Source organism: Coregonus lavaretus (assembly GCF_964263955.1).
Source record: "Coregonus lavaretus genome assembly, chromosome: 28".
NCBI classification, from domain to species: domain Eukaryota; kingdom Metazoa; phylum Chordata; class Actinopteri; order Salmoniformes; family Salmonidae; genus Coregonus; species Coregonus lavaretus.
The window spans coordinates 5,919,454-5,945,052 of NC_140015.1; the positions used below are offsets into that span (position 1 = coordinate 5,919,454).

Below are 25,599 nucleotides of genomic sequence, written 5' to 3' on the forward strand. Positions count from 1 at the left end.
CCCCAGTGTGATTGACACACAAAACCAAACAAGAAACATTAAAGAACAGTAACCCTCACAAAGTACAAAAACATATTGTTATTATGTGTTTCTTTGGTATCAAGGAATTCTGGATGCAAGAAGGTAATGAACACTTAGATGGAGAGTTGATACAATGTATTTAATATACGGTACCGGATTCAGCATAGCAATCTGCACGTGGATTGCATCTTACTATCATAACTACTAGACAAAGGAAATCTCTTAGTTTATATAGCCCTTTACACATTTCTTCAACAACTTCTGGTAACCGTCAGTTGGCACTCCCCACCCTGATGTTATCCCCTTGTACCCCAGGCAGGATATTCCATCTGTCAATCATTCTAAGATAAACACCAGTGAGCTCCCTAGACATCCTGGTATCCTTGGCATTCGGACTTTGTGACGCCAAGAGTGACCTATCTACTGGATTTAACCTCGTCCCTAAAACCATGTGAAAACACGTCATATCACACATTAAAAAATATATTACACAAAGAAACAATACTACAAGAATACATAAACTCAAAGTAAAAATTATCATGTGACTCATCAGCAACAAATTGAATGTGCATCCCCTCTGATGGTTAGATAAGACTGCTCAATATTATAAATCCACTCTCATTGGTTTTAGACAAGAAGGACATTTGGACAATTTATACAAAATACGTTTTTATTCACATTTTCAATATATTTTTTTCCAAGTAGACAGGCAATACAGTTCAGTTCAACACAGGTACAAAAGGGAAATACAAAATATAAATAATAATTTATACAAATAAAAAACAATAATTTATGGATTTAAATATAATAAATAGACTAACAGGGTCCCACATGATTGTATTCATGCTTTATAAACTGGTAAGGGCGTAGCTTCTGAGATGAGTCTGGATGATCAGTACATCTGTGCTGCAAGGATATCCAATCTTTGCAGATGACGTTTCGTCTCTTTCCTGATGAGCTCCCACGCCTGTGCACTGTAGTTCTGAAAAACACAGAAAAATGTAAATATTAGTGGGGTGAACTTTCTTGGCAATATAATGACCATTTTGTCTTGAACAACAAAGAAAGGATTGGTGTCGTATGTATTAAGCTTCTCAGAGTAGGAGTGCTGATTTAGGATCGGTTTTGCCTTTTAGATTATTATAAATAGGAGGACAGAGGAGACCTGAGAGAAGACCTGATACTAGATCAGCACTTCTTCTCTGAGACTCTTGATACATATGGCCCCATTTTTTTTTTTTAGGAACCCTGCTCCTGTTTATCCTAGCCTAGTTTATATTCATTTGATTACAGGTATCAAATACATTTCCATACGAAACAAAACTCACCATTTTTCTCAGAACCTTCCTATTCAACTTCTTGAAGTACCGTTTCAGTCTCCTCTCAGGTTTCATGGCAGGTGATACCTGTTGGACAAAATTAAACAAAACATTAGCGTCATATAGATGTAGGATCTTAATTCGACCTCTTTTTTAAATGAGAATTTTCCTGCACGGCAGGAAATGGAAACTTACAGCGTATTCAAGGTTTAAAAAGGATTCTAAAGTTTGTAATTTCCACTTTAAGATATCAAACTTGAATGTCCATTAATTATAATCCGCAATAATCTACATTTCTCATTGCTGCAGTATTATTTTCGTGATGTTGCAAACTGGCTCAAAATCTATAATAACCCATATACAGTACATTCTGAAATATTCAGACCCCTTTCCTTTTTCTACAATTTGTTACGTTACAGCCTTATTCTAAAATGTATCGAAGAAAACAAATTCCTCATCGATCTACAGACAATAACCCATAATGACAATGCAAAACCAGAAATACCTTATTTACATAAGTATTCAGACCCTTTGCTATGAGACTCATAATTGAGCTGAGGTGAATCCTGTTTCCATTGATCATCGTTGAGATATTTCTACAGGTGAAGTCCACCTGAGGTAAAATCAAATGATTGGACATGATTTTGAAAGGCACACACCTGTCCATATAAGGTACCACAGTTGACAGTGCATGTCAGAGCAAAAACGAAGCCCTGAGGTCAAAGGAATTGTCCGTAGAGCTCTGAGACAAGATTGTGTCGAGGCAGAGATCTGGGGAAGGGTACCAAAAAATGTCTGCAGCATTGAAGGTCCCCAAGAAAACAATGGCCTCCATCATTATTAAATGGAAAAAGTTTGGAACCACCAGGACTCTCCTAGAGCTGGCCGCCCTGCCAAACTGAGCAATCAGGGGAGAAGGGCCCTGGGCAAGGAGGTGGCCAAGAACCCGATGGTCACTCTGATAGAGCTCCAGATTTCCTCTGTGGAGATGGGAGAACCTTCCAGAAGGACAACCATCTCTGCAGTACTCCACCAATCAGGCCTTTATGGTAGAGTGGCCAGACGGCAGCCATTCCTCAGTAAAAGGCACATGACAGCCCGCTTGGAGTTTGCCAAAAGGCACCTAAAGGACTCTCAGACCATGAGAAACTAGATTCTCTGGTCTGATGAAACCAATATTTAACTTTTTGGCCTGAATGCCAAGGGTCACGTCTGGAGGAAACCTGGCACCATCCCTACGGTGAAGTACGGTGGTGGAAGCATCATGCTGTGGGGATGTTTTTCAGCGGCAGAGCGATCCTTGGTGAAAACCTGCTCCAGAGCTCTCAGGTCCTCAGACTGGGGCGAAGGTTCACCTTCCAACAGGACAACGGCCATAAACACACAGCCAAGACAATGCAGGAGTGGCTTCGGGAAAAGTCTCTGAATGTTCTTGAGTGGCCCAGCCAGAGCCCAGACTTGAGCGAGACCCGATCGAACATCTCTGGAGAGACCTGAAAATAGTCCCCATTGGCGTTTTTCCTATTTTGTTGCATTACAACCTGTAATTTAAATTGATTTTTATTTGGATTTCATGTAATGGACATACACAAAATAGTCTAAATTGGTGAAGTGAAATGAAAAAAATAACTTGTTTCAAAAGAATTCTACAAAATGAATCACGGAAAAGTGGTGCATGCGTATTTATTCACCCCCTTTGCTATGGAGCCCCTAAATAAGATATTGTGCAACCAATTACCTTCAGAAGTCACACAACTAGTTAAATAAAGTCCACATGTGGGCAATCTAAGTGTCACATGATCTCAGTATATATACACCTGTTCTGAAAGGCCCCAGAGTCTGAAACACGACTAAGCAAGGGGCACCACCAAGCAAGCGGCACCATGAAGACCAAGGAGCTCTCCAAACAGGTCAGGGACAAAGTTGTGGAGAAGTACAGATCAGGGTTGGTTCTAAAAAAAATTATTAGAAACTTTGAACATCCCACGGAGCACCATAAAATCCATTGTAAAAAAATGGAAAGAATGTGGCACCACAAAAAACCTGCCAAGAGAGGGCCGCCCACCAAAACTCATGGACCAGGCAAGGAGGGCATTAATCAGAGAGGCAACAAAGAGACCAAAGATAACCCTGAAGGAGCTGCAAAGCTCCACAGCGGAGATTGGAGTATCTGTCCATAGGACCACGTTAAGCTGTACACTCCATAGAGCCGGGCTTTACGGAAGAGTGGCCAGAAAAAAAGCCATTGCTTAAAGAAAAAAATAAGCAAACACGTTTGGTGTTCGCCAAAAGGCATGTGGCAGACTCCCTAAACATATGGAAGAAGGTACTCTGGTCAGATGTGACTAAAATTGAGCTTTTTGGCTATCAAGGAAAACACTATGTCTGGCGCAAACCCAACACCTCTCATCACCCCGAGAACACCATCCCGAGAACACCATCCCCACAGTGAAGCATGGTGGTGGCACCATCATGCTGTGGGGATGTTTTTCATCGGCAGGGACTGGGAAACTGATCAGAATTGAAGGAATGATGGATGGCGCTAAATACAGGGAAAGTCTTGAGGGAAACCTGTTTCAGTCTTCCATAGATTTGAGACTGGAACGGAGGTTCACCTTCCAGCAGGACAATGACCCTAAGCATACTGCTAAAGCAACACTCGAGTGGTTTAAGGGGAAACATTTAAATGTCTTGGAATGGCCTAGTCAAAGCCCAGACCTCAATCAAATTGAGAATCTGGGGCATCACTTAAAGATTGCTGTACACCAGCGGAACCCATCCAACTTGAAGGAGCTGGAGCAGTTTTGCCTTGAAGAATGGGCAAAATCCCAGTGGCTAGATGTGCCAAGCTTATAGAGACATACCCCAAGAGACTTGCAGCTGTAATTGCTGTAAAAGGTGGCTCTACAAAGTATTGACTTTGGGGGGTTGAATAGATAGGCACGCTCAAGTTTTCTATTTTTATGTCTTATTTCTTGTTTGTTTCACAAGAAACAATATTTTGCATCTTCAAATTGGTAGGCATGTTGTGTAAATCAAATGATACAACCCCCCCCCAAAAAAATCAATTTAATTCCAGGTTGTAAGGCAACAAAATAGGAAAAATGCCAAGGAGGGTGAATACTTTCGCAAGCCACTATAGTTGTGCAGCGATGCTCCCTATCCAACCTGACAGAGCTTGAGAGGATCTGCAGATACAGGTGTGCCAAGCTTGTAGCATCATACCCAAGAAGACTCAAGGCTGTAATCGCTGTCAAAGGTGCTTCAACAAAGTACTGAGTAAAGGGTCTGAATACTTATGTAAATGTGATATTTCCATTTTTTACTGTTAAGACATTTGCAAACATTTCTAAAACACGGTTTTTCCTTTGTCATTATGGGGTATTGTGTGTAGATTGATGAGGGGAAAAAACAATTTAATCCATTTTAGAATAAGGCTGTAACGTAACATGTGGAAACCTACAGGAGGGTAGCTCTCCATGAACAGGGTTGGAGAGCCCTGACCTAAACAGTGATTATACTTTAAAATAGACTTGTTACTTACACAGGAATTAAGGTTCTCAAATTGGCTTTCAAGAATGTTGAGGAAATCATCCAGGTTTTTCTTTTCCCAGGTGACAGCATTCACATTCCCATCAAACAGTTGTGTGATTTCATAGATGGTCTCGTTCAGGAACCTGACTTTGTCCTCAAACTACACAGGATGATATATAACAAATATTAGAAACAGTATAGGCTTCCGTTATGGCATCAATATAACATTGGATCAAGACTGCTATACCAAAGCATATCAGAACATGATGAGTCAAAATTCAAGTCTTTACCTCAGCATCATCTATGTGTCTGTAAAGGGATGTTGGGAAAAAGACAGGGGCATTCTGCTTTGTGATATCTCCTCCCTGGAAAACAATCAATATAGTATGTTAAGTCACGTGTCAAATACTTCAAGAACAATCAAGACTGACATAAAGTATAGCTTATACTGCAAGTACAGTAGGTCTAATGTAGATAGCCTCTCTTGATATCTCTGTCACTATAGCCTTAGCGCCCTTTTACTATGGCTATTCAAATATAGGCTAACAGTTTTCTGACAAAGAGGCTAAACATGAAACGTATTACTATTTTACTTGGTTGGTTGTTTTGCTGTCCTTAATACATGCATTCAGTCTGCTCTTACAGCGTGCTGATAACTCACCATCTGGTCCAGCAGGGAAAGGTATTCTGCGCTCAAGTGTCCGTAGTGGTGTCGGATCCAGTCACAGCAATGACACACGCTCTGCATACTGCAAATAAGAAGAAAAATACACGTCCAACTCTGCATTTTATACATTGTAAATAGCAGTTTGTTTCGCTCTTAGTTTTCCACATGAGTTTGAACATCTTGCCTGTGTTAAGTAGTTTTATGTGGAGTTGGGAATAGGAAAACTGTATGGAGAATTTCCCCCGATCAACCTACCGGAGAAGGGGACTTTCACTTTCCAGACTAGCACATGCAGCCATAGGAATTCCATGCCTGCTCCGTCTTCTGGACGACCAAATCCCAATAAATCTATACACATTCTCCTTGAAATCAGCGTTGAATGATAGTTGAACAACACGATAACATTATTAAATGTAGATATCGGCTAGGCTATTAGCGAGAATAGGCTATTCACGAGCTATGTTTTCAACTGCTAATAACTTCGCGTGAAAATATTTAAAAAAAAGTCTGATAACAAAATCGTCGAAGTCGAAATAAAACCCACACTTCTTAAGAAATGTAGCCATATAAGACATTAATTTAGTGGGTTTCGTTCAAAGTTAGTCCGAAATATTGTTCCACAGCTCCGGCAAGTCCTCTGCTGTTGCGCTACAAATGAAAAGTGAATGGGAGACGTCAGCTTCACTACCCCAATCTCTCAACTATCATTTTCACAATGACGTAACCAACTTTAACCCTACTGTTTAACGCTACTGTGTGTGTGTGTGTGTGTGTGTGTGTGTGTGTGTGTGTGTGTGTGTGACTGTGTGTGTGTGTGTGTGTGTGTGTGTGTGAATGTGTGTGTGTGTCATAGTGTTGTGCACGTTTTTGAATGACTATGCCAGGTCAAATCTTGGCATTGATTTATTTCCCCCTTTTTCTATATAATATTGGGATTCATTTAGAATGTACAAAGACTATGAAACTGTAAAGATCATATACTGTAAGGAAGTGGTCACCAAAACTGTCTGCATGTTCCTGGAGACCAGCAGGAGGAGGTAAAGGCTTTTGTTCCAACCCAGCACAAACACAGCTGTTTCACGAGGGTCTTGATAAGATGTCATAGGTGGTTTCATCTTGAAATGTCATGTTATAGGCTAAATTATGAGATGTAGCCTAATTATTCTGCTGGGCGTCTCAGAGTAGGAGTGCTGATCTAGGATCAGGACCACCTCTGTCCATTCATTATAATCTAAAAGGCTAAACTAATCCTAGGTCAGCACTCCTACTCTCTGAGACGCTTTATGAATATGGGCCTTGGTGTTATTAGATATAGCCTTAATAGGCCTTATGTATAAAATACATGTAATCTATTGGGGACCAGCCATGAGGATGAATCATAAGGATGAGGATGAATCGTAAGAGAGCTGTGGCTTTCAAGGAGAGGGACACTAATCCGGAGGTTTATAAGAAATCCCGCTATGCCCTCAGGCGAACCATCAAACAGGCAAAGCGTCAATACAAGATTGAATCCTACTACACCGGCTCTGACGCTCGTTGTATGTGGCAGGGCTTGCAAACTATTACGGACTACAAAGGGTAACCCAACTCCGAGTTGCCCAGTGACGCGAGCCTACCGTTCGGATTACCTAGGGGCTAAATGCCTTTTATGCTCGCTTCAAGGCAAGCAACACTGAAGCATGCATGAGAGCATCAGCTGTTCCGGATGACTGCGTGATCACTCTCTCCGTAGCCGATGTGAGTAATACCTTTAAACAGGTCAACATTCACAATGCCGCAGGGCCAAACGGTTTACCAGGACGTGTACTCTGAGCATGCGCTGACCAACTGGCAAGTGTCTTCACTGACATTTTCAACCTGTCCCTGACTGAGTCTGTATTACCAACATGTTTCAAGCAAACCACCATAGTACCTGTGCTCAAGAACACTAAAGTAACCTGTCTAAATGACTACCGACCCGTAGCACTCACGTCTGTAGCCATGAACTTGGAAAGAAAGAAAATAAGAAACTAAATTCCACAAATGGACTTTAAGGAAGGCACACCTGTTAATTGAAATGCGTTCCAGGTGACTACCTAATGAAGCTGGTTGAGAGAATGCCAAGAGTGTGCAAAGCTTTCATCAAAGCAAAGGGTGGCTATTTGAAGAATCTCAGATATAAAATATTATTTGGATTTGTTAAACACTTCTTTGGTTACTACATTATTCCATATGTGTTATCATAGTTTTGATGTCTTCACTATTATTCTACAATGTAGAAAATAGTACAAATTAAGAAAAACCCTTGAATGAGTAGGTGTTCTAAATCTTTTGACTGGTAGTGTACGTGAGAATGCTATTCCTTGACTACAGCTCAGCATTCAACACCATAGTGCCCTCAAAGCTCTTCACTAAGCTAAGGTCCCTGGGACTAAACACCTCCCTCTGCAACTGGATCATGGACTTCCTGACGGGCCGCCCCCAGGTGGTAAGGGTAGGTAACAACACATCTGCCAGGCTGATCCTAAACACGGGGGCCCCTCAGGGGTGCGTGCACAGTCTGCTCCTGTACTCCCTGTTCACCCATGACTGCGTGACCAGGCACGACTCCAACACCATAATTAAGTTTGCCGACGACACAACAGTTGTAGGCCTGATCACCGACAATGATGAGACAGCCTATAGGGAGGAGGTCAGAGACCTGGCCGTGTGGTGCCAGGATAACAACCTCTCCCTCAACGTGATCAAGACAAAGGAGATGATTGAGCACGCCCCCATTCTCATCAACGGGGCTGTAGTGGAGCAAGTTGAGAGTTTCAAATTCCTTGGTGTCCACATCACCAACAAACGTTCATGGTCCAAACACACCAAGACAGTCGTGAAGAGGACACGACAAAGCCTATTTCCCCTCAGGAGACTGAAAAGATTTGGCATGGGTCCTAAGGTCCTCAAAAAGTTCAACAGCTGCACCATCGAGAGCATCCTGATTGGTTGCATCACTGCCTGGTATGGCAACTGCTCGGCCTCGGACCGCAAGGCACTACAGAGGGTAGTGCGTACGGCCAAGTACATCACTGGGGCCAAGCTTCCTTCCATCCAAGACCTCTATACCAGGCGTGTCAGAGGAAGGCCCTAAACATTTTCAAAGACTCCAGCCACTCTAGTCAGAGATTGTTCTCTCTGCATGTCAAGCCGTACCTGAGCGCCAAGTCTAGGTCCAAAAGGCTTCTTTACAGCTTCTACCCCCAAGCCATAAGACTCCTGAAAATCTAATCAAATGGCTAACCGGACAATTTGCATTGTTTCCCTGTTCCCAAGAGAGCGAAGGCAACTGAACTAAATGACTATCGCCCCGTAGCACTCTCCTCTGTCATCATGAAGTGTTTTGAAAGGCTATGTAAGGATCATATCAACTTCACCTTATTCGACACCCTAGACCCACTACAATTTGTATACCGCCCCAATAGATCCATGGATGATCCAATCGCCATCCCACTGCACACTGCCCTATCCCATCTGGACAAGAGGAATACCTATGTAAGAATGCTATTCATTGACTACAGCTCAGCCTTCAATACCATAGTGCTCTCCAAGCTCATCACTAAGCTCGGGGCCCTGGGTCTGACTCAATCATCAAGTTTGCACACGACACAACAGTGATAGGCCTGATAACCAACAACGACGAGACAGCCTACAGGGAGGAGAGGAGGTGAGGGCCCTGGCGGAGTGGTGCCAGTAAAATAATGTCACCCTCAACGTCAACAAAACGAAGGAGCTGACCGTGGAATTTAGTAGACAGCAGAGGGAGCATGCCCCCATCCACATCGACGGGACCTCAGTGGAGAAGGTGAAAAGCTTCAAGTTCCTCGGCGCACACATCTCTGACAATCTGAAATATTCCATCCATACAGGCAGTGTGGTGAAGAAGTTATTAAGTAACATAATTTTTTACCCGTCAGTTTAAGCTAGAGATATCTACGGCATCCGTTTATGTCGCACTTCCGTGTTGCACTTCTGCATCTGCGGTGAAAGGTGACAGAGCTAGAGCGTTGTTTGTCAGACCAAATTGGTCTCACGAAGTCGGTACCATCGATGTGCCAACTCCTGTTTGTAGCGTCCGAACTGTTTGGGTATCAAACTAATGTGACCCTACTGTGGAAAGGGGAGATTCTCGTTTTGCTCTATAACCCCCACAAGTGTCACAGGAATCGTCTGAAAGTAACCAGTACTGGTTTAAAAAATGAATGGAATTATGGAGGTAGTTTTGTGCCTACCCAAATAAAGGGGTTCAATATGTATATATATCAAAGAAAGATTATATTTCCTGAGATTTCTTCTATCTCGTATATAGGACAGACACTTTAAAACCTTATTCTTTATGATTTATTTTTTGACTGTTTTTTTTGTTGTTGCCTTTTATGAATATGTTATTCAATTCGTTTCTATGGGATTTGGCCAAATTCAATATTTAATTAAATCATTTCTAAAATAAAAAATCCAATGGCTAAATTATCCATGGCATGACCATCTTAAAACAATTCCATATGTCAGCTTATAAACCCCCCCCCTCCCCCCATCGTCTTCGACTTAATGAACAGGCGATTGGAGGATAATGCAGACTGGGGCCATGGTCATTTAAGGCACTTTGTACCCGAAAAGTCTGTTTACATGAGGAGCTACTCTGGAGTCCCTGAGTGGGTTCCTGCAGTCGTGGAAGAAGCCACTTGACCTGTCTGCTTTACAGGACTCGGATGCCTGACGGTAAAGTGCATCGCTGCCATGTGGAACAGATCCGCAAACGGGTTTAATCCGGCCCGCGAGATGATAAAAAAAAAATATATATATATATATATATATATATTTGTAAAGTATAAAAATGCGCTGCAATTTTTCAATAAAATAAACTGCTGTTCCAATTGCGTCCACTGGATGGGACAGCGGAGAAGGACAGCGGAGAAGAGAGAAGGTGAATGAACTGTTGGCGGGTCTGAAGAAACAGCAGTCTGTGTTTACTCACAGCCGAGACATCAGTGACGCTGCAGTGAAAGCTAGCTACCTCATTGCTAATGAAATCGCAGTGGCTTCAAAACCATTTAGTGAGGGTGAATTTGTAAAAACATGCATGATGAAGGCAGCGGAGATTGTGTGCCCTGAAAAGCGGCAGGCTTTTGCAAATATCAGCCTGACAAGAAATACAGTTGCAGACAGGATTTCCAATCTTTCAGTGGATTTGGACAGCCAGTTGAAGCAAAAAGTAAAGTCATTTATTGCGTTTTCGGTTGCAATTGATGAAAGCACGGACATTACAGATGTTGCACAACTGGCCATTTTCATCCGCGGAGTTGATGACACATTGACCGTCACCGAGGAGTTCGTGGAGTTGGTGCCGATGACAGATACAACGACAGCAGCTGATATTTTTACCGCACTCGTCGGCGCGCTGGACAGGGTCGGAGTGGACTGGTCCCGCGCTGTCAGCCTGGCTACAGATGGTGCGCCCTCAATGATCGGGAAAAAAGCAGGCGTTGTGACAAAGTTCAGAGAGAAAGTGCAATCTGCAAATGGAGGACGTGATTTTTTGACTTTTCACTGTATTTTGCACCAGGAGGATTTGTGTTGCAAGTCATTAAAGATGGATAACGTCATGAAGGTGGTCATCCAAACTGTTAATTTCATCCGATCCAGAAGCCTGAATCACCGTCAGTTTGACAGCCTTCTCAGAGAGAAAGACCACATCTATGGCCTGCCATACCACACTGAGGTAAGATGGTTAAGCCGAGGTGCTGTGCTGAGGCGTTTCTTTGATTTACGAGAAGAAATTGAACAGTTCATGGAAGAAAAGGGCAAACCAGTGTTAGAATTTCATTCCGCAGAATGGATGCAGGACCTTGCATTTATGGTGGATGTTACAGAGCACCTGAATAACTTGAACAAACAGCTGCAAGGGCGCAACAAAGTTGTCACGCAGTATTATGACAGCATACGTTCTTTCAAGTTGAAGCTGTCATTGTGGGAGACGCAACTTGCCGGTGGTGATGCAGCTCACTTCCCCTGTCTGAAAAATGTGTGCGCGACCCAACATGTGGCAGACATGAAGCGGTTCAAAGATAAAATAACGGGACTGTTACGGGAGTTTGAGCAACGCTTTCAGATTTATGTTTATATGTTTTTATGTTGATGTGCTATTGTTTTTAATTGATTTTATTTTATTTGTATATTTAACCTATTCTTGACTCTGTGGTTCTTGCACTTGTTTGGGGAACAGGATTTCATTATTTTTATCTACATTTCTGCCTGAGAAATGACACCCTGATATAGTTCTGTGATCTGTGATATACTTCTGTGAATCACTGAGGCATTGTGTGTTTGTGTGTTCTTTGTCCTCAGAACTTTCAAATAACTTGAGGTGTTTTATGATTAATAGTGATGTTGTGCTTTTGGACACTGTCCTCAGGCTCCAGCTTTATGTTTATATGTTTTTATGTTGATGTGCTATTGTTTTTAATTGTTTTTATTTTATTTGTATATTTAACCTATTCTTGACTCTGTGGTTCTTGCACTTGTCTGGGGAACAGGATTTCATTATTTTTATCTACATTTCTGCCTGAGAAATGACACCCTGATATAGTTCTGTGATCTGTGAAACAGTTCTGTTAATCACTGAGGCATTGTGTGTTTATGTGTTCTTTTTCTTTAGAATTTTCAAATAAACTTGACGTGTTTTATGATTAATAGTGATGTTGTGCTTGTACTATTTTGGACACACTGTCCTCAGGCTCCAGCTTTATGTTGTATGTTGATCGTATTAAAACAAAGAAAACAATCTGAAGTTGTTGTTTTTAAGTTATATATACCATGATTTTTCCGGTCCGGCCCACTTGGGAATAGATTTTCCTCCATGTGGCCCCTGAGCTAAAATGAGTTTGACACCCCTGATCTAGGGTGTCTGTGACGTTCTGGCTCCGGGACTCTTAGTAGTGAGCCAGGGTTGTCATTTTCGTTTGGGTGTAGTTCTATGTGGGATCTAGTTGTTTCATTTCTATGTTTGGTTTTGATGTTGATTTAGTCATATGACTCCCAATCGGAGGTAACGAGTGTCAGCTGTCGGCTCGTTATCTCTGATTGGGAGCCATATTTATACTGTGTGGTTTCACCTTGGTTTTGTGGGTTTTTGTTTCCTTGTTGCTGTTAGTCATTATCAGTATTGAACTTCACTTTCGTCATATTTGGTTTGTTGTTTTGATCGTGGTTACTTTATTATAAAGTCTACGATGTTCGCTCAACACGCTGCGCTTTGGTCTCCTCCTTTTGACGATCGTGACAGAAAAACCCACCATAAAAGGACCAAGCAGCGCGTCCAGGAGCAAAGGGTCTGGACATGGGAGGAACTGTTGGACGGTAAAGGGTCCTGGACTTGGGAGGAGATCCTGGATGGTATGGATCGCCGACCATGGAACGAGACGGTGGAGAGGCGACGGCGAGAGGAGCAACGGCATCGGCAGGGCCATCGTCGGAAGGACGGGAGGCAACCCCAAAAATTTTTTTGGGGGGGGCACATGGCTTGGGCGGCTGGGCAGCAGGAGGCTGCCACAGGGAGAAAAGGAGAGAAGGCTAACGGAGTACGGGAGCCATTGGCGAGTAGAGGGAGGGAAGTGTGTGTGGCACGGCGTGAAAGACTGATGTGTGTTGCCAGTCCGGTCCGGCCCGTTCCTGATCCTCGGTTGAGGCCAGTGGTGTGTGTTCCCGGTACGGACCGGCCTGTTCCTACTCCAAGCACCAGGTCCACGGTGTGCTACGCCAGCCCGGCCCGGCCTGTTCCGGCCACTCGCACCAGGGATGCGGTGCGCGTCGCCAACCCAGCCCGGCCTGTTCCTGCTCCACGCACCAGGGATAGGGTGCGCTTCGCCAGCCCGGCCCGGCCTGTTCCGGCCACTCGCACCAGGGATACGGTGCGCGTCGCCAGCTCAGCCCGGCCTGTTCCTACTCCACGCACCAGGGATACGGTGCGCTTCGCCAGCCCGGCCCGGCCTGTTCCGGCCACTCGCACCAGGGATACGGTGCGCGTCGCCAGCCCAGCCCGGCCTGTTCCTACTCCACGCACCAGGGATACGGTGCGCTTCGCCAGCCCGGCCCGGCCTGTTCCGGCCTCTCGCACCAGAGATACGGTGCGCGTCGCCAGCCCAGCCCGGCCTGTTCCTGCCACCCGCACCAAGACTACGGTGCGCGTCGCCAGCCCGACCCGGCCTGTTCCTGCCACCCGCACCAAGACTACGGTGCGCGTCGCCAGCCCGGTCCGGCCTGTTCCGGCCACCCGCACCAAGACTACGGTGCGCGTCGCCAGCCCGACCCGGCCTGTTCCTGCCACCCGCACCAAGTCTACGGTGCGCGTCGCCAGCCCGGTCCGGCCTGTTCCTGCCACCCGCACCAAGACTACGGTGCGCGTCGCCAGCCCGACCCGGCCTGTTCCTGCCACCCGCACCAAGACTACGGTGCGCGTCGCCAGCCCGGTCCGGCCTGTTCCGGCCACCCGCACCAAGTCTACGGTGCGCCTCAGACGGCCAGAGTCTGCCGTCTGCCCAACGGGGCCTGAACTGCCCGTCTGCCCAAAGCCTGCAAAGCCGCCCGTCTGCCATGAGCCATCAGAGCCGTCCGCCAGACCAGAGCCGCTAGAGCCTTCCGCCAGACAGGATCAGCCAGAGCCTTCCGCCAGACAGGATCAGCCAGAGCCTTCTGCCAGACAGGATCAGCCAGAGCCTTCTGCCAGACAGGATCAGCCAGAGCCTTCCGCCAGACAGGATCAGCCAGAGCCTTCCGCCAGACAGGATCAGCCAGAGCCTTCCGCCAGACAGGAGCAGCCAGAGCCTTCCGTCAGACCGGATCAGCCAGAGCCTTCCGCCAGACGGGATCAGCCAGAGCCTTCCGCCAGACGGGATCAGCCAGAGCCTTCCGCCTGCCATGAGCAGCCAGATCCGTCAGCCAGCCATGAGCAGCCAGATCCGTCAGCCAGCCATGAGCAGCCAGATCCGTCAGCCAGCCATGAGCCGTCCAGCCAGGATCCGCCAGAGCCGTCCAGCCAGGATCCGCCAGAGCCGTCCAGCCAGGATCCGCCAGAGCCAGCCAGCCAGGATCCGCCATTTAGTCAGGTGCTGCCCCTTAGTCCAGTGCTGCCCCTTAGTCCAGTGCTGCCCCTTAGTCCGGTGCTGTCCCTCAGCCTGGTGCTGCCTCTTAGTCCGGTGCTGCCCCTTAATCCAGGTGGGTTTAAGTGGAGGGTGGTCATTGGGAGGAGGTTAAGAAAGCGGGTAGTAACTATAGTGGGGTGGTGGTCAAGCCCGGAGCCGGAACCGCCTCCGGGGAGCAACACCCACCCAGCCCTCCCCTATTGTGGGGTTGTGAGGCGCGGTCGCAGTCCGCGCCTTTAGGGGGGGGTACTGTGACGTTCTGGCTCCGGGACTCTTAGTAGTGAGCCAGGGTTGTCATTTTCGTTTGGGTGTAGTTCTATGTGGGATCTAGTTGTTTCATTTCTATGTTTGGTTTTGATGTTGATTTAGTCATATGACTCCCAATCGGAGGTAACGAGTGTCAGCTGTCGGCTCGTTATCTCTGATTGGGAGCCATATTTATACTGTGTGGTTTCACCTTGGTTTTGTGGGTTTTTGTTTCCTTGTTGCTGTTAGTCTTTATCAGTATTGAACTTCACTTTCGTCATATTTGGTTTGTTGTTTTGATCGTGGTTTCTTTATTATAAAGTCTACGATGTTCGCTCAACACGCTGCGCTTTGGTCTCCTCCTTTTGACGATCGTGACAGTGTCGAGTAAGGTGAAGTTGATATGATCCTTAAATAGCCTTTCAAAACACTTCATGATGACAGAGGAGAGTGCTACGGGGCGATAGTCATTTAGTTCAGTTGCCTTCGCTTTCTTGGGAACAGGGAAAATATCCCTGATATCGTATACCAAGGAAATACACTGAGTGTACAAAACATTAGGACCTTTCTATGACATTGACTGACCAGCAGTAGCGGTGCGTGGGTAAATTCACTAAGGAAGCCAGAAACAAAGCCATATTCAAATCAAATCAAATTACAAGCCCTTAACCAACAATGCAGTTTTAAGAAAAATAAATGTTAAGTAAAAAATGAATGAGTAAAAAATAGAGCAGCCGTAAAATAACAGTAGCGAGGCTATATACGGGGGGTACCGGTACAGAGTCAATGTGCGGGGGCACAGGTTAGTCGAGGTAATTAAGGTCATGTGTACATGTAGGTAGAGTTAAAGTGACTATGCATAGATAATAAACAGAGAGTAGCAGCAGCATAAAAGAGGGGAGGTGGGGGGGGGGGGACAATGCAAATAGTCCGGTTAGCCATTTGATTAGATTTTCAGGAGTCTTATGGCTTGGGGGTAGAAGCTGTAAAGAAGCCTTTTGGACCTAGACTTGGCGCTCAGGTACGGCTTGACATGCGGTAGCAGAGAGAACAATCTCTGACTAGAGTGTCTGGAGTCTTTGAAAATGTTTAGGGCCTTCCTCTGACACGCCTGGTATAGAGGTCCTGGATGGAAGGAAGCTTGGCCCCAGTGATGTACTTGGCCGTACGCACTACCCTCTGTAGTGCCTTGCGGTCGGAGGCCGAGCAGTTGCCATACCAGGCAGTGATGCAACCAGTCAGGATGCTCTCGATGGTGCAGCTGTTGAACTTTTTGAGGACCTTAGGACCCATGCCAAATCTTTTCAGTCTCCTGAGGGGAAATAGGCTTTGTCGTGTCCTCTTCACGACTGTCTTGGTGTGTTTGGACCATGATAGTTTGTTGGTGATGTGGACACCAAGGAATTTGAAACTCTCAACTTACTCCACTACAGCCCCGTTGATGAGAATGGGGGCGTGCTCAATCATCTCCTTTGTCTTGATCACGTTGAGGGAGAGGTTGTTATCCTGGCACCACACGGCCAGGTCTCTGACCTCCTCCCTATAGGCTGTCTCATCATTGTCGGTGATCAGGCCTACAACTGTTGTGTCGTCGGCAAACTTAATGATGGTGTTGGAGTCGTGCCTGGTCACGCAGTCATGGGTGAACAGGGAGTACAGGAGCGGACTGTGCACGCACCCCTGAGGGGCCCCCGTGTTTAGGATCAGCCTGGCAGATGTGTTGTTACCTACCCTTACCACCTGGGGGCGGCCCGTCAGGAAGTCCATGATCCAGTTGCAGAGGGAGGTGTTTAGTCCCAGGGTCCTTAGCTTAGTGAAGAGCTTTGAGGGCACTATGGTGTTGAATGCTGAGCTGTAGTCAAGGAATAGCATTCTCACATACACTACCAGTCAAAAGTTTTAGAACATCTACTCATTCAAGGGTTTTTCTTAATTTGTACTATTTTCTACATTGTAGAATAATAGTGAAGACATCAAAACTATGATATAACACATATGGAATAATGTAGTAACCAAAAAAGTGTTAAACAAATCCAAATAATATTTTATATCTGAGATTCTTCAAATAGCCACCCTTTGCTTTGATGAAAGCTTTGCACACTCTTGGCATTCTCTCAACCAGCTTCATTAGGTAGTCACCTGGAACGCATTTCAATTAACAGGTGTGCCTTCCTTAAAGTCCATTTGTGGAATTTATTTTCTTCTTTTCTTTCTTTCCAAGTTCATGGCTACAGACGTGAGTGCTACGGGTCGGTATTCATTTAGGCAGGTTACCTTAGTGTTCTTGGGCACAGGGACTATGATGGTCTGCTGGGCAACTTGGAGTTGGGTTACCCTTTGTAGTCCGTAATAGTTTGCAAGCCCTGCCACATGCAACGAGCGTCAGAGCCGGTGTAGTAGGATTCAATCTTGTATTGACGCTTTGCCTGTTTGATGGTTCGCCTGAGGGCATAGCGGGATTTCTTATAAACCTCCGGATTAGTGTCCCTCTCCTTGAAAGCCACAGCTCTCTTACGATTCATCCTCATCCTTATGATTCATCCTCATGGCTGGTCCCCAATAGATTACATTTATTTTATACATAAGGCCTATTAAGGCTATATCTAATAACACCAAGTCCCATATTCATAAAGCGTCTCAGAGAGTAGGAGTGCTGACCTAGGATTAGTTTAGCCTTTTAGATTATAATGAATGGACAGAGGTGGTCCTGATCCTAGATCAGCACTCCTACTCTGAGACGCCCAGCAGAATAATTAGGCTACATCTCATAATTTAGCCTATAACATGACATTTCAAGATGAAACCACTTATGACATCTTATCAAGACCCTCGTGAAACAGCTGTGTTTGTGCTGGGTTGGAACAAAAGCCTTTACCTCCTCCTGCTGGTCTCCAGGAACATGCAGACAGTTTTGGTGACCACTTCCTTACAGTATATGATCTTTACAGTTTCATAGGCTTTGTACATTCTAAATGAATCCCAATATTATATAGAAAAAGGGGGAAATAAATCAATGCCAAGATTTGACCTTGCATAGTCATTCAAAAACGTGCACAACACTATGACACACACACACACACACACACACACACACACACACAACAGTAGGTTATACCCCTGTCAAAACTATTCATTATAGGGAAAATATCCCTGATATTGTAGCCTATACCAAGGAACTATAGTCACGTATTATTTTTCATTTTCCAATTTTAAAGAAAACGACAAATAGAAAGTTCTAACAAATCATGTTGTCGTTGCTTGTCAACATTGCATCACCAGCAGACAACAGTAGGGAGAAAGTTGTTTACGTCATTGTGAAAATGATAGTTGAGAGATTGGGGTAGTGAAGCTGACGTCTCCCATTCACTTTTCATTTGTAGCGCAACAGCAGAGGACTTGCCGGAGCTGCAGAACAATATTTCGGACTAACTTTGAACGAAACCTACTAAATTAATGTCTTATATGGCTACATTTCTTAAGAAGTGGGTTTTTTATTTCGACTTCGACGAATTTGTTATCAGACTTTTTAAAATATTTTCACGCGAAGTTATTAGCAGTTGAAAGCATAGCTCGTGAATAGCCTATTCTCGCTAATAGCCTAGCCGATATCTACATTTAATAATGTTATCGTGTGGTTCAACTATCATTCAACGCTGATTTCAAGGAGAATGTGTATAGATGTATCGGGATTTGGTCGTCCAGAAGACGGAGCAGGCATGGAATTCCTACGGCTGCATGTGCTAGTCTGGAAAGTGAATGTCCCCGCCTCCGGTAGGTTGATCGGGGGAAATTCTCCATACAGTTTTCCCTTTCCCAACTCCACATAAAACTACTTAACACAGGCAAGATGTTCAAACTCATGTGGAAAACTAAGAGCGAAACAAACTGCTATTTACAATGTATACAATGCAGAGTTGGACGTGTATTTTTCTTATTATTTGCAGTATGCAGAGCGTGTGTCATTGCTGTGACTGGATCCGACACCACTACGGACACTTGAGCGCAGAATACCTTTCCCTGCTGGACCAGATGGTGAGTTATCAGCACGCTGTAAGAGCAGACTGAATGCATGTATTAAGGATAGCAAAACAACCAACCAAGTAAAATAGTAAAATGTTTCATGTTTAGCCTCTTTGTCAGAAAACTGTTAGCCTATATTTGAATAGCCATAGTAAAAGGGCGCTAAGGCTATAGTGACAGAGATATCAAGAGAGGCAATCTACATTAGACCTACTGTACTTGCAGTATAAGCTATACTTTATGACAGTCTTGATTGTTTTTGAAGTATTTGACACGTGTTTTAACATACTATATTGATTGTTTTCCAGGGAGGAGATATCACAAAGCAGAATGCCCCTGTCTTTTTCCCAACATCACTTTACAGACACATAGATGATGCTGAGGTCAAGACTTGAATTTTGACTCATCATGTTCTGATATGCTTTGGTATAGCGGTCTTGACCCAATGTTATATTGATGCCATAACGGAAGCCTATACTGTTTCTAATATTTGTTTTATATCATCCTGTGTAGTTTGAGGACAAAGTCAGGTTCCTGAAAGACACCATCTATGAAATCACAAAACTGTTTGATGGGAATATGAATGCTGTCACCTGGGACAAGAAAAACCTGGATGATTTCCTCAACATTCTTGAACGCCAATTTGAGAACCTTAATTCCTGTGTAAGTAACGAGTCTATTTTAAAGTATAATCACTGTTGAGGTCAGGGCTCTCCAACCCTGTTCATGGAGAGCTACCCTCCTGTAGGTTTTCGCTCCAACCCCAGTTGTAACTAACCTGATTCAGTTTATCAAGCAGCTAATTAATCAGGTGTGCTAGATTAGGACTGGAGTGAAAACCTAAAGGACGGTATCTCTCCAGGAACAGGGTTGGAGGGCCCTGTTTTAGGTGTAGCCTACTAACTCTAGAAGTGAACAAATCTACGTATGAAGTGCAACCCCTTGACTTCTTCCACATGTTACGTTACAGCCTTATTCTAAAATGGATTAAATTGTTTTTCCCCTCATCAATCTACACACAATACCCCATAATGACAAAGGAAAAACCGTGTTTTAGAAATGTTTGCAAATGTCTTAACAGTAAAAAATGGAAATATCACATTTACATAAGTATTCAGACCCTTTACTCAGTACTTTGTTGAAGCACCTTTGACAGCGATTACAGCCTTGAGTCTTCTTGGGTATGATGCTACAAGCTTGGCACACCTGTATCTGCAGATCCTCTCAAGCTCTGTCAGGTTGGATAGGGAGCATCGCTGCACAACTATAGAGGCTTGCGAAAGTATTCACCCTCCTTGGCATTTTTCCTATTTTGTTGCCTTACAACCTGGAATTAAAATTGATTTTGGGGGGGGGTTGTATCATTTGATTTACACAACATGCCTACCACTTTGAAGATGCAAAATATGTTTTATTGTGAAACAAACAAGAAATAAGACATAAAAATAGAAAACTTGAGCGTGCCTATCTATTCAACCCCCCAAAGTCAATACTTTGTAGAGCCACCTTTTACAGCAATTACAGCTGCAAGTCTCTTGGGGTATGTCTCTATAAGCTTGGCACATCTAGCCACTGGGATTTTGCCCATTCTTCAAGGCAAAACTGCTCCAGCTCCTTCAAGTTGGATGGGTTCCGCTGGTGTACAGCAATCTTTAAGTCATGCCCCAGATTCTCAATTGGATTGAGGTCTGGGCTTTGACTAGGCCATTCCAAGACATTTAAATGTTTCCCCTTAAACCACTCGAGTGTTGCTTTAGCAGTATGCTTAGGGTCATTGTCCTGCTGGAAGGTGAACCTCTGTTCCAGTCTCAAATCTATGGAAGACTGAAACAGGTTTCCCTCAAGACTTTCCCTGTCTTTAGCGCCATCCATCATTCCTTCAATTCTGATCAGTTTCCCAGTCCTTGCCGATGAAAAACATCCCCACAGCATGATGCTGCCACCACCATGCTTCACTATGGGGATGGTGTTCTCGGGGTGATGAGAGGTGTTGGGTTTGCGCCAGACATAGCGTTTTCCTTGATAGCCAAAAAGCTCAATTTTAGTCACATCTGACCAGAGTACCTTCTTCCATATGTTTAGGGAGTCTGCCACATGCCTTTTGGCGAACACCAAACGTGTTTGCTTATTTTTTTCTTTAAGCAATGGCTTTTTTCTGGCCACTCTTCCGTAAAGCCTGGCTCTATGGAGTGTACGGCTTAAAGTGGTCCTATGGACAGATACTCCAATCTCCGCTGTGGAGCTTTGCAGCTCCTTCAGTGTTATCTTTGGTCTCTTTGTTGCCTCTCTGATTAATGCCCTCCTTGCCTAGTCCATGAGTTTTGGTGGGCGGCCCTCTCTTGGCAGGTTTGTTGTGGTGCCACATTCTTTCCATTTTTTTACAATGGATTTTATGGTGCTCCGTGGGATGTTCAAAGTTTCTAATATTTTTTTTATAACCAACCCTGATCTGTACTTCTCCACAACTTTATCCCTGACCTGTTTGGAGAGCTCCTTGGTCTTCATGATGCCGCTTGCTTGGTGGTGCCCCTTGCTTAGTGGTGTTTCAGACTCTGGGGCCTTTCAGAACAGGTGTATATATACTGAGATCATGTGACACTTAGATTGCCTACATGTGGACTTTATTTAACTAGTTGTGTGACTTCTGAAGGTAATTGGTTGCACAATATCTTATTTAGGGGCTTCATAGCAAAGGGGTGAATACATATGCATGCACCACTTTTCTGTGATTTATTTTGTAGAATTATTTTGAAACAAGTAATTTATTTTCATTTCACTTCACCAATTTAGACTATTTTGTGTATGTCCATTACATGAAATCCAAATAAAAATCAATTTAAATTACAGGTTGTAATGCAACAAAATAGGAAAAACGCCAAGGGGGACTATTTTCAGGTCTCTCCAGAGATGTTCGATAGAGTCTCGCTCAAGTCTGGGCTCTGGCTGTGTCAGGAATGCTGTAGGTGGGTGTAGTGGTGGAATCAAGCGCAGGACACCGAAGTATAGTCCAAAAGACTTTAGTGCAATTTCCAACAAGGAACAATCGAACAAACTTGCCCGAAGGCGAAACTACGCACGAAGGCGACAAAACTAAAGGCGCACTAAACATGTGCGTAAACGCTCCAACACAGTGGAGTAAAGCTCAACCGAGCGAATAAGCAATATACAAGCACAACACACGACAGACATAAATCAATCACACACAACACTAGACAAAAACAACGAGAAACTTATAGGACACTAATTACGCTAAACGAGAACAGGTGTCACAACAAACAGACAAAAGCAAACGAACATGAAACATACAACGGTGGCAGCTAGTATTCCGGAGACAACGAACGCCGAAGCCTGCCCGAACAAGGAAGAGAGGCAGCCTCGGCCGAAACCGTGACAGGCTGGGCCAATCAAGAACATTCAGAGACTTTTCCCAAAGCCACTCCTGCATTGTCTTGGCTGTGTGTTTAGGGTGGTTGTCCTGTTGGAAGGTGAACCTCGCCCCAGTCTGAGGTCCTGAGAGATCTGGAGCAGGTTTTCACCAAGGATCGCTCTGCCACTGAAAAACATCCCCACAGCATGATGCTTCCACCACCATACTTCACCGTAGGGATGGTGCCAGGTTTCCTCCAGATGTGACCCTTGGCATTCAGGCCAAAGAGTTAAATATTGGTTTCATCAGACCAGAGAATCTAGTTTCTCATGGTCTGAGAGTCCTTTAGGTGCCTTTTGGCAAACTCCAAGCGGGCTGTCATGTGCCTTTTACTGAGTAATGGCTTCCGTCTGGCCACTCTACCATAAAGGCCTGATTGGTGGAGTACTGCAGAGATGGTTGTCCTTCTGGAAGGTTCTCCCATCTCCACAGAGGAAATCTGGAGCTCTATCAGAGTGACCATCGGGTTCTTGGCCACCTCCTTGCCCAAGGCCCTTCTCCCCTGATTGCTCAGTTTGGCAGGGCGGCCAGCTCTAGGAGAGTCCTGGTGGTTCCAAAGTTCTTCCATTTAATAATGATGGAGGCCATTGTTTTCTTGGGGACCTTCAATGCTGCAGACATTTTTTGGTACCCTTCCCCAGATCTGTGCCTCGACACAATCTTGTCTCAGAGCTCTACGGACAATTCCTTTGACCTCAGGGCTTGGTTTTTGCTCTGACATGCACTGTCAACTGTGGTACCTTATATAGACAGGTGTGTGCCTTTCAAAATCATGTCCAATCATTTGATTTTACCTCAGGTGGACTTCACCTGTAGAAATATCTCAATGATGATCAATGGAAACAGGATTCACCTCAGCTCAATTATGAGTCTCATAGCAAAGGGTCTGAATACTTATGTAAATAAGGTATTTCTGTTTTTGCATTGTCATTATGGGTTATTGTCTGTAGATCGATGAGGAATTTGTTTTCTTCGATACATTTTAGAATAAGGCTGTAACGTAACAAAATGTAGAAAAAGGAAAGGGGTCTGAATATTTCCGAATGTACTGTATATGGGTTATTATAGATTTTGAGCCAGTTTGCAACATCACGAAAATAATACTGCAGCAAAGAGAAATGTAGATTATTGCGGATTATAATTAATGGACATTCAAGTTTGATATCTTAAAGTGGAAATTACAAACTTTAGAATCCTTTTTAAACCTTGAATACGCTGTAAGTTTCCATTTCCTGCCGTGCAGGAAAATTCTCATTTAAAAAAGAGGTCGAATTAAGATCCTACATCTGTATGACGCTAATGTTTTGTTTAATTTTGTCCAACAGGTATCACCTGCCATGAAACCTGAGAGGAGACTGAAACGGTACTTCAAGAAGTTAAATAGGAAGGTTCTGAGAAAAATGGTGAGTTTGGTTTCTTATGGAAACGTATTTGATACCTGTAATCAAATGAATATAAACTAGGCTAGGATAAACAGGAGCAGGGTTCCTAAAAAAGAAATGGGGCCATATGTATCAAGAGTCTCAGAGAAGAAGTGCTGATCTAGTATCAGGTCTTCTCTCAGGTCTCCTCTGTCCTCCTATTTATAATAATCTAAAAGGCAAAACTGATCCTAAATCAGCACTCCTACTCTGAGAAGCTTAATACATACGAGACCAATCCTTTCTTTGTTGTTCAAGACAATATGGTCATTATATTGCCAAGAAAGTTCACCCCACTAATATTTACATTTTTCTGTGTTTTTCAGAACTACAGTGCACAGGCGTGGGAGCTCATCAGGAAAGAGACGAAACGTCATCTGCAAAGATTGGATATCCTTGCAGCACAGATGTACTGATCATCCAGACTCATCTCAGAAGCTACGCCCTTACCAGTTTATAAAGCATGAATACAATCATGTGGGACCCTGTTAGTCTATTTATTATATTTAAATCCATAAATTATTGTTTTTTATTTGTATAAATTATTATTTATATTTTGTATTTCCCTTTTGTACCTGTGTTGAACTGAACTGTATTGCCTGTCTACTTGAAAAAAATAATATTTAAAATGTGAATAAAAACGTATTTTGTATAAATTGTCCAAATTTCCTTCTTGTCTAAAACCAATGAGAGTGGATTTATAATATTGAGCAGTCTTATCTAACCATCAGAGGGGATGCACATTCAATTTGTTGCTGATGAGTCACATGATAATTTTTACTTTGAGTTTATGTATTCTTGTAGTATTGTTTCTTTGTGTAATATATTTTTTTATGTGTGATATGACGTGTTTTCACATGGTTTTAGGGACGAGGTTAAATCCAGTAGATAGGTCACTCTTGGTGTCACAAAGTCTGAATGCCAAGGATACCAGGATGTCTAGGGAGCTCACTGGTGTTTATCTTAGAATGATTGACAGATGGAATATCCTGCCTGGGGTACAAGGGGATAACATCAGGGTGGGGAGTGCCAACTGACGGTTACCAGAAGTTGTTGAAGAAATGTGTAAAGGGCTATATAAACTAAGAGATTTCCTTTGTCTAGTAGTTATGATAGTAAGATGCAATCCACGTGCAGATTGCTATGCTGAATCCGGTACCGTATATTAAATACATTGTATCAACTCTCCATCTAAGTGTTTATTACCTTCTTGCATCCAAAATTCCTTGATACCAAAGAAATGCATAATAACAATATGTTTTTGTACTTTGTTAGGGTTACTGTTCTTTAATGTTTCTTGTTTGTTTTTGTGTGTCAATCACACTGGGGCAGTGGGCTGAAGGGGGTAGTGAGATCTGGGTGAGGAGTAGACGATAATCTGGGGGACCAGGAACTTTTAGCTCCCACTTGCAATTGTGGGATGTTTATTTATAAAGTCTGTCCAATGTATTAAACACCTGTATGTCTTACTATGATTGGAGGAGAAATAAGAAAAAAGACATGGAAAGACAATATTGAAAAAGAGATACTAATTAAACAATACTTTTAATAGATAACAGTTTAGTCCCCTGATTGAGGAAGGGTGGTGGTGGGCAAAAAATAACAATAAATCTTTGATTTAGCTTATTCATATATATAGAACTTTTTAAGTGGCATCATGAGGATCCTCCTAATAGGTCTCAATGGATAGATGAGGTCAATTCCTGTATGACATTAGACAAAGGTGTGTATTATATAGGCCAATGTGGCAGCACACAGTCCTTTCATAAGACTTGGAATTCCTGGA

The 25,599-nt window shown here is 43.9% G+C and overlaps 2 protein-coding genes across 2 annotated transcripts; one reads left to right on the plus strand and one right to left on the minus strand.

Annotated features, from left to right (window-relative positions):
- Positions 1 to 734: 734 nt before the first annotated feature.
- LOC311103587 (interferon a3-like) lies at positions 735 to 5,670 on the minus strand (the record flags this gene model as incomplete). Its single annotated transcript, XM_084145180.1, has 5 exons — positions 735 to 1,003; positions 1,350 to 1,427; positions 4,885 to 5,034; positions 5,165 to 5,239; positions 5,536 to 5,670. 5 exons carry the CDS (start codon positions 5,668 to 5,670, stop codon positions 914 to 916), a joined length of 528 nt encoding a protein of 175 aa, XP_084001306.1. The 3' UTR covers positions 735 to 913.
- A 13,065-nt stretch (positions 5,671 to 18,735) lies between these two features.
- Positions 18,736 to 24,469, plus strand: LOC311103565 (interferon a3). The gene is made up of 5 exons (XM_084145153.1): positions 18,736 to 18,977; positions 19,274 to 19,348; positions 19,479 to 19,628; positions 23,718 to 23,795; positions 24,140 to 24,469. The coding sequence occupies exons 1-5, from the start codon at positions 18,843 to 18,845 to the stop codon at positions 24,227 to 24,229; spliced, it is 528 nt and encodes a 175-aa protein (XP_084001279.1). The 5' UTR covers positions 18,736 to 18,842; the 3' UTR covers positions 24,230 to 24,469.
- The last annotated feature ends 1,130 nt before the right edge of the window (positions 24,470 to 25,599 follow it).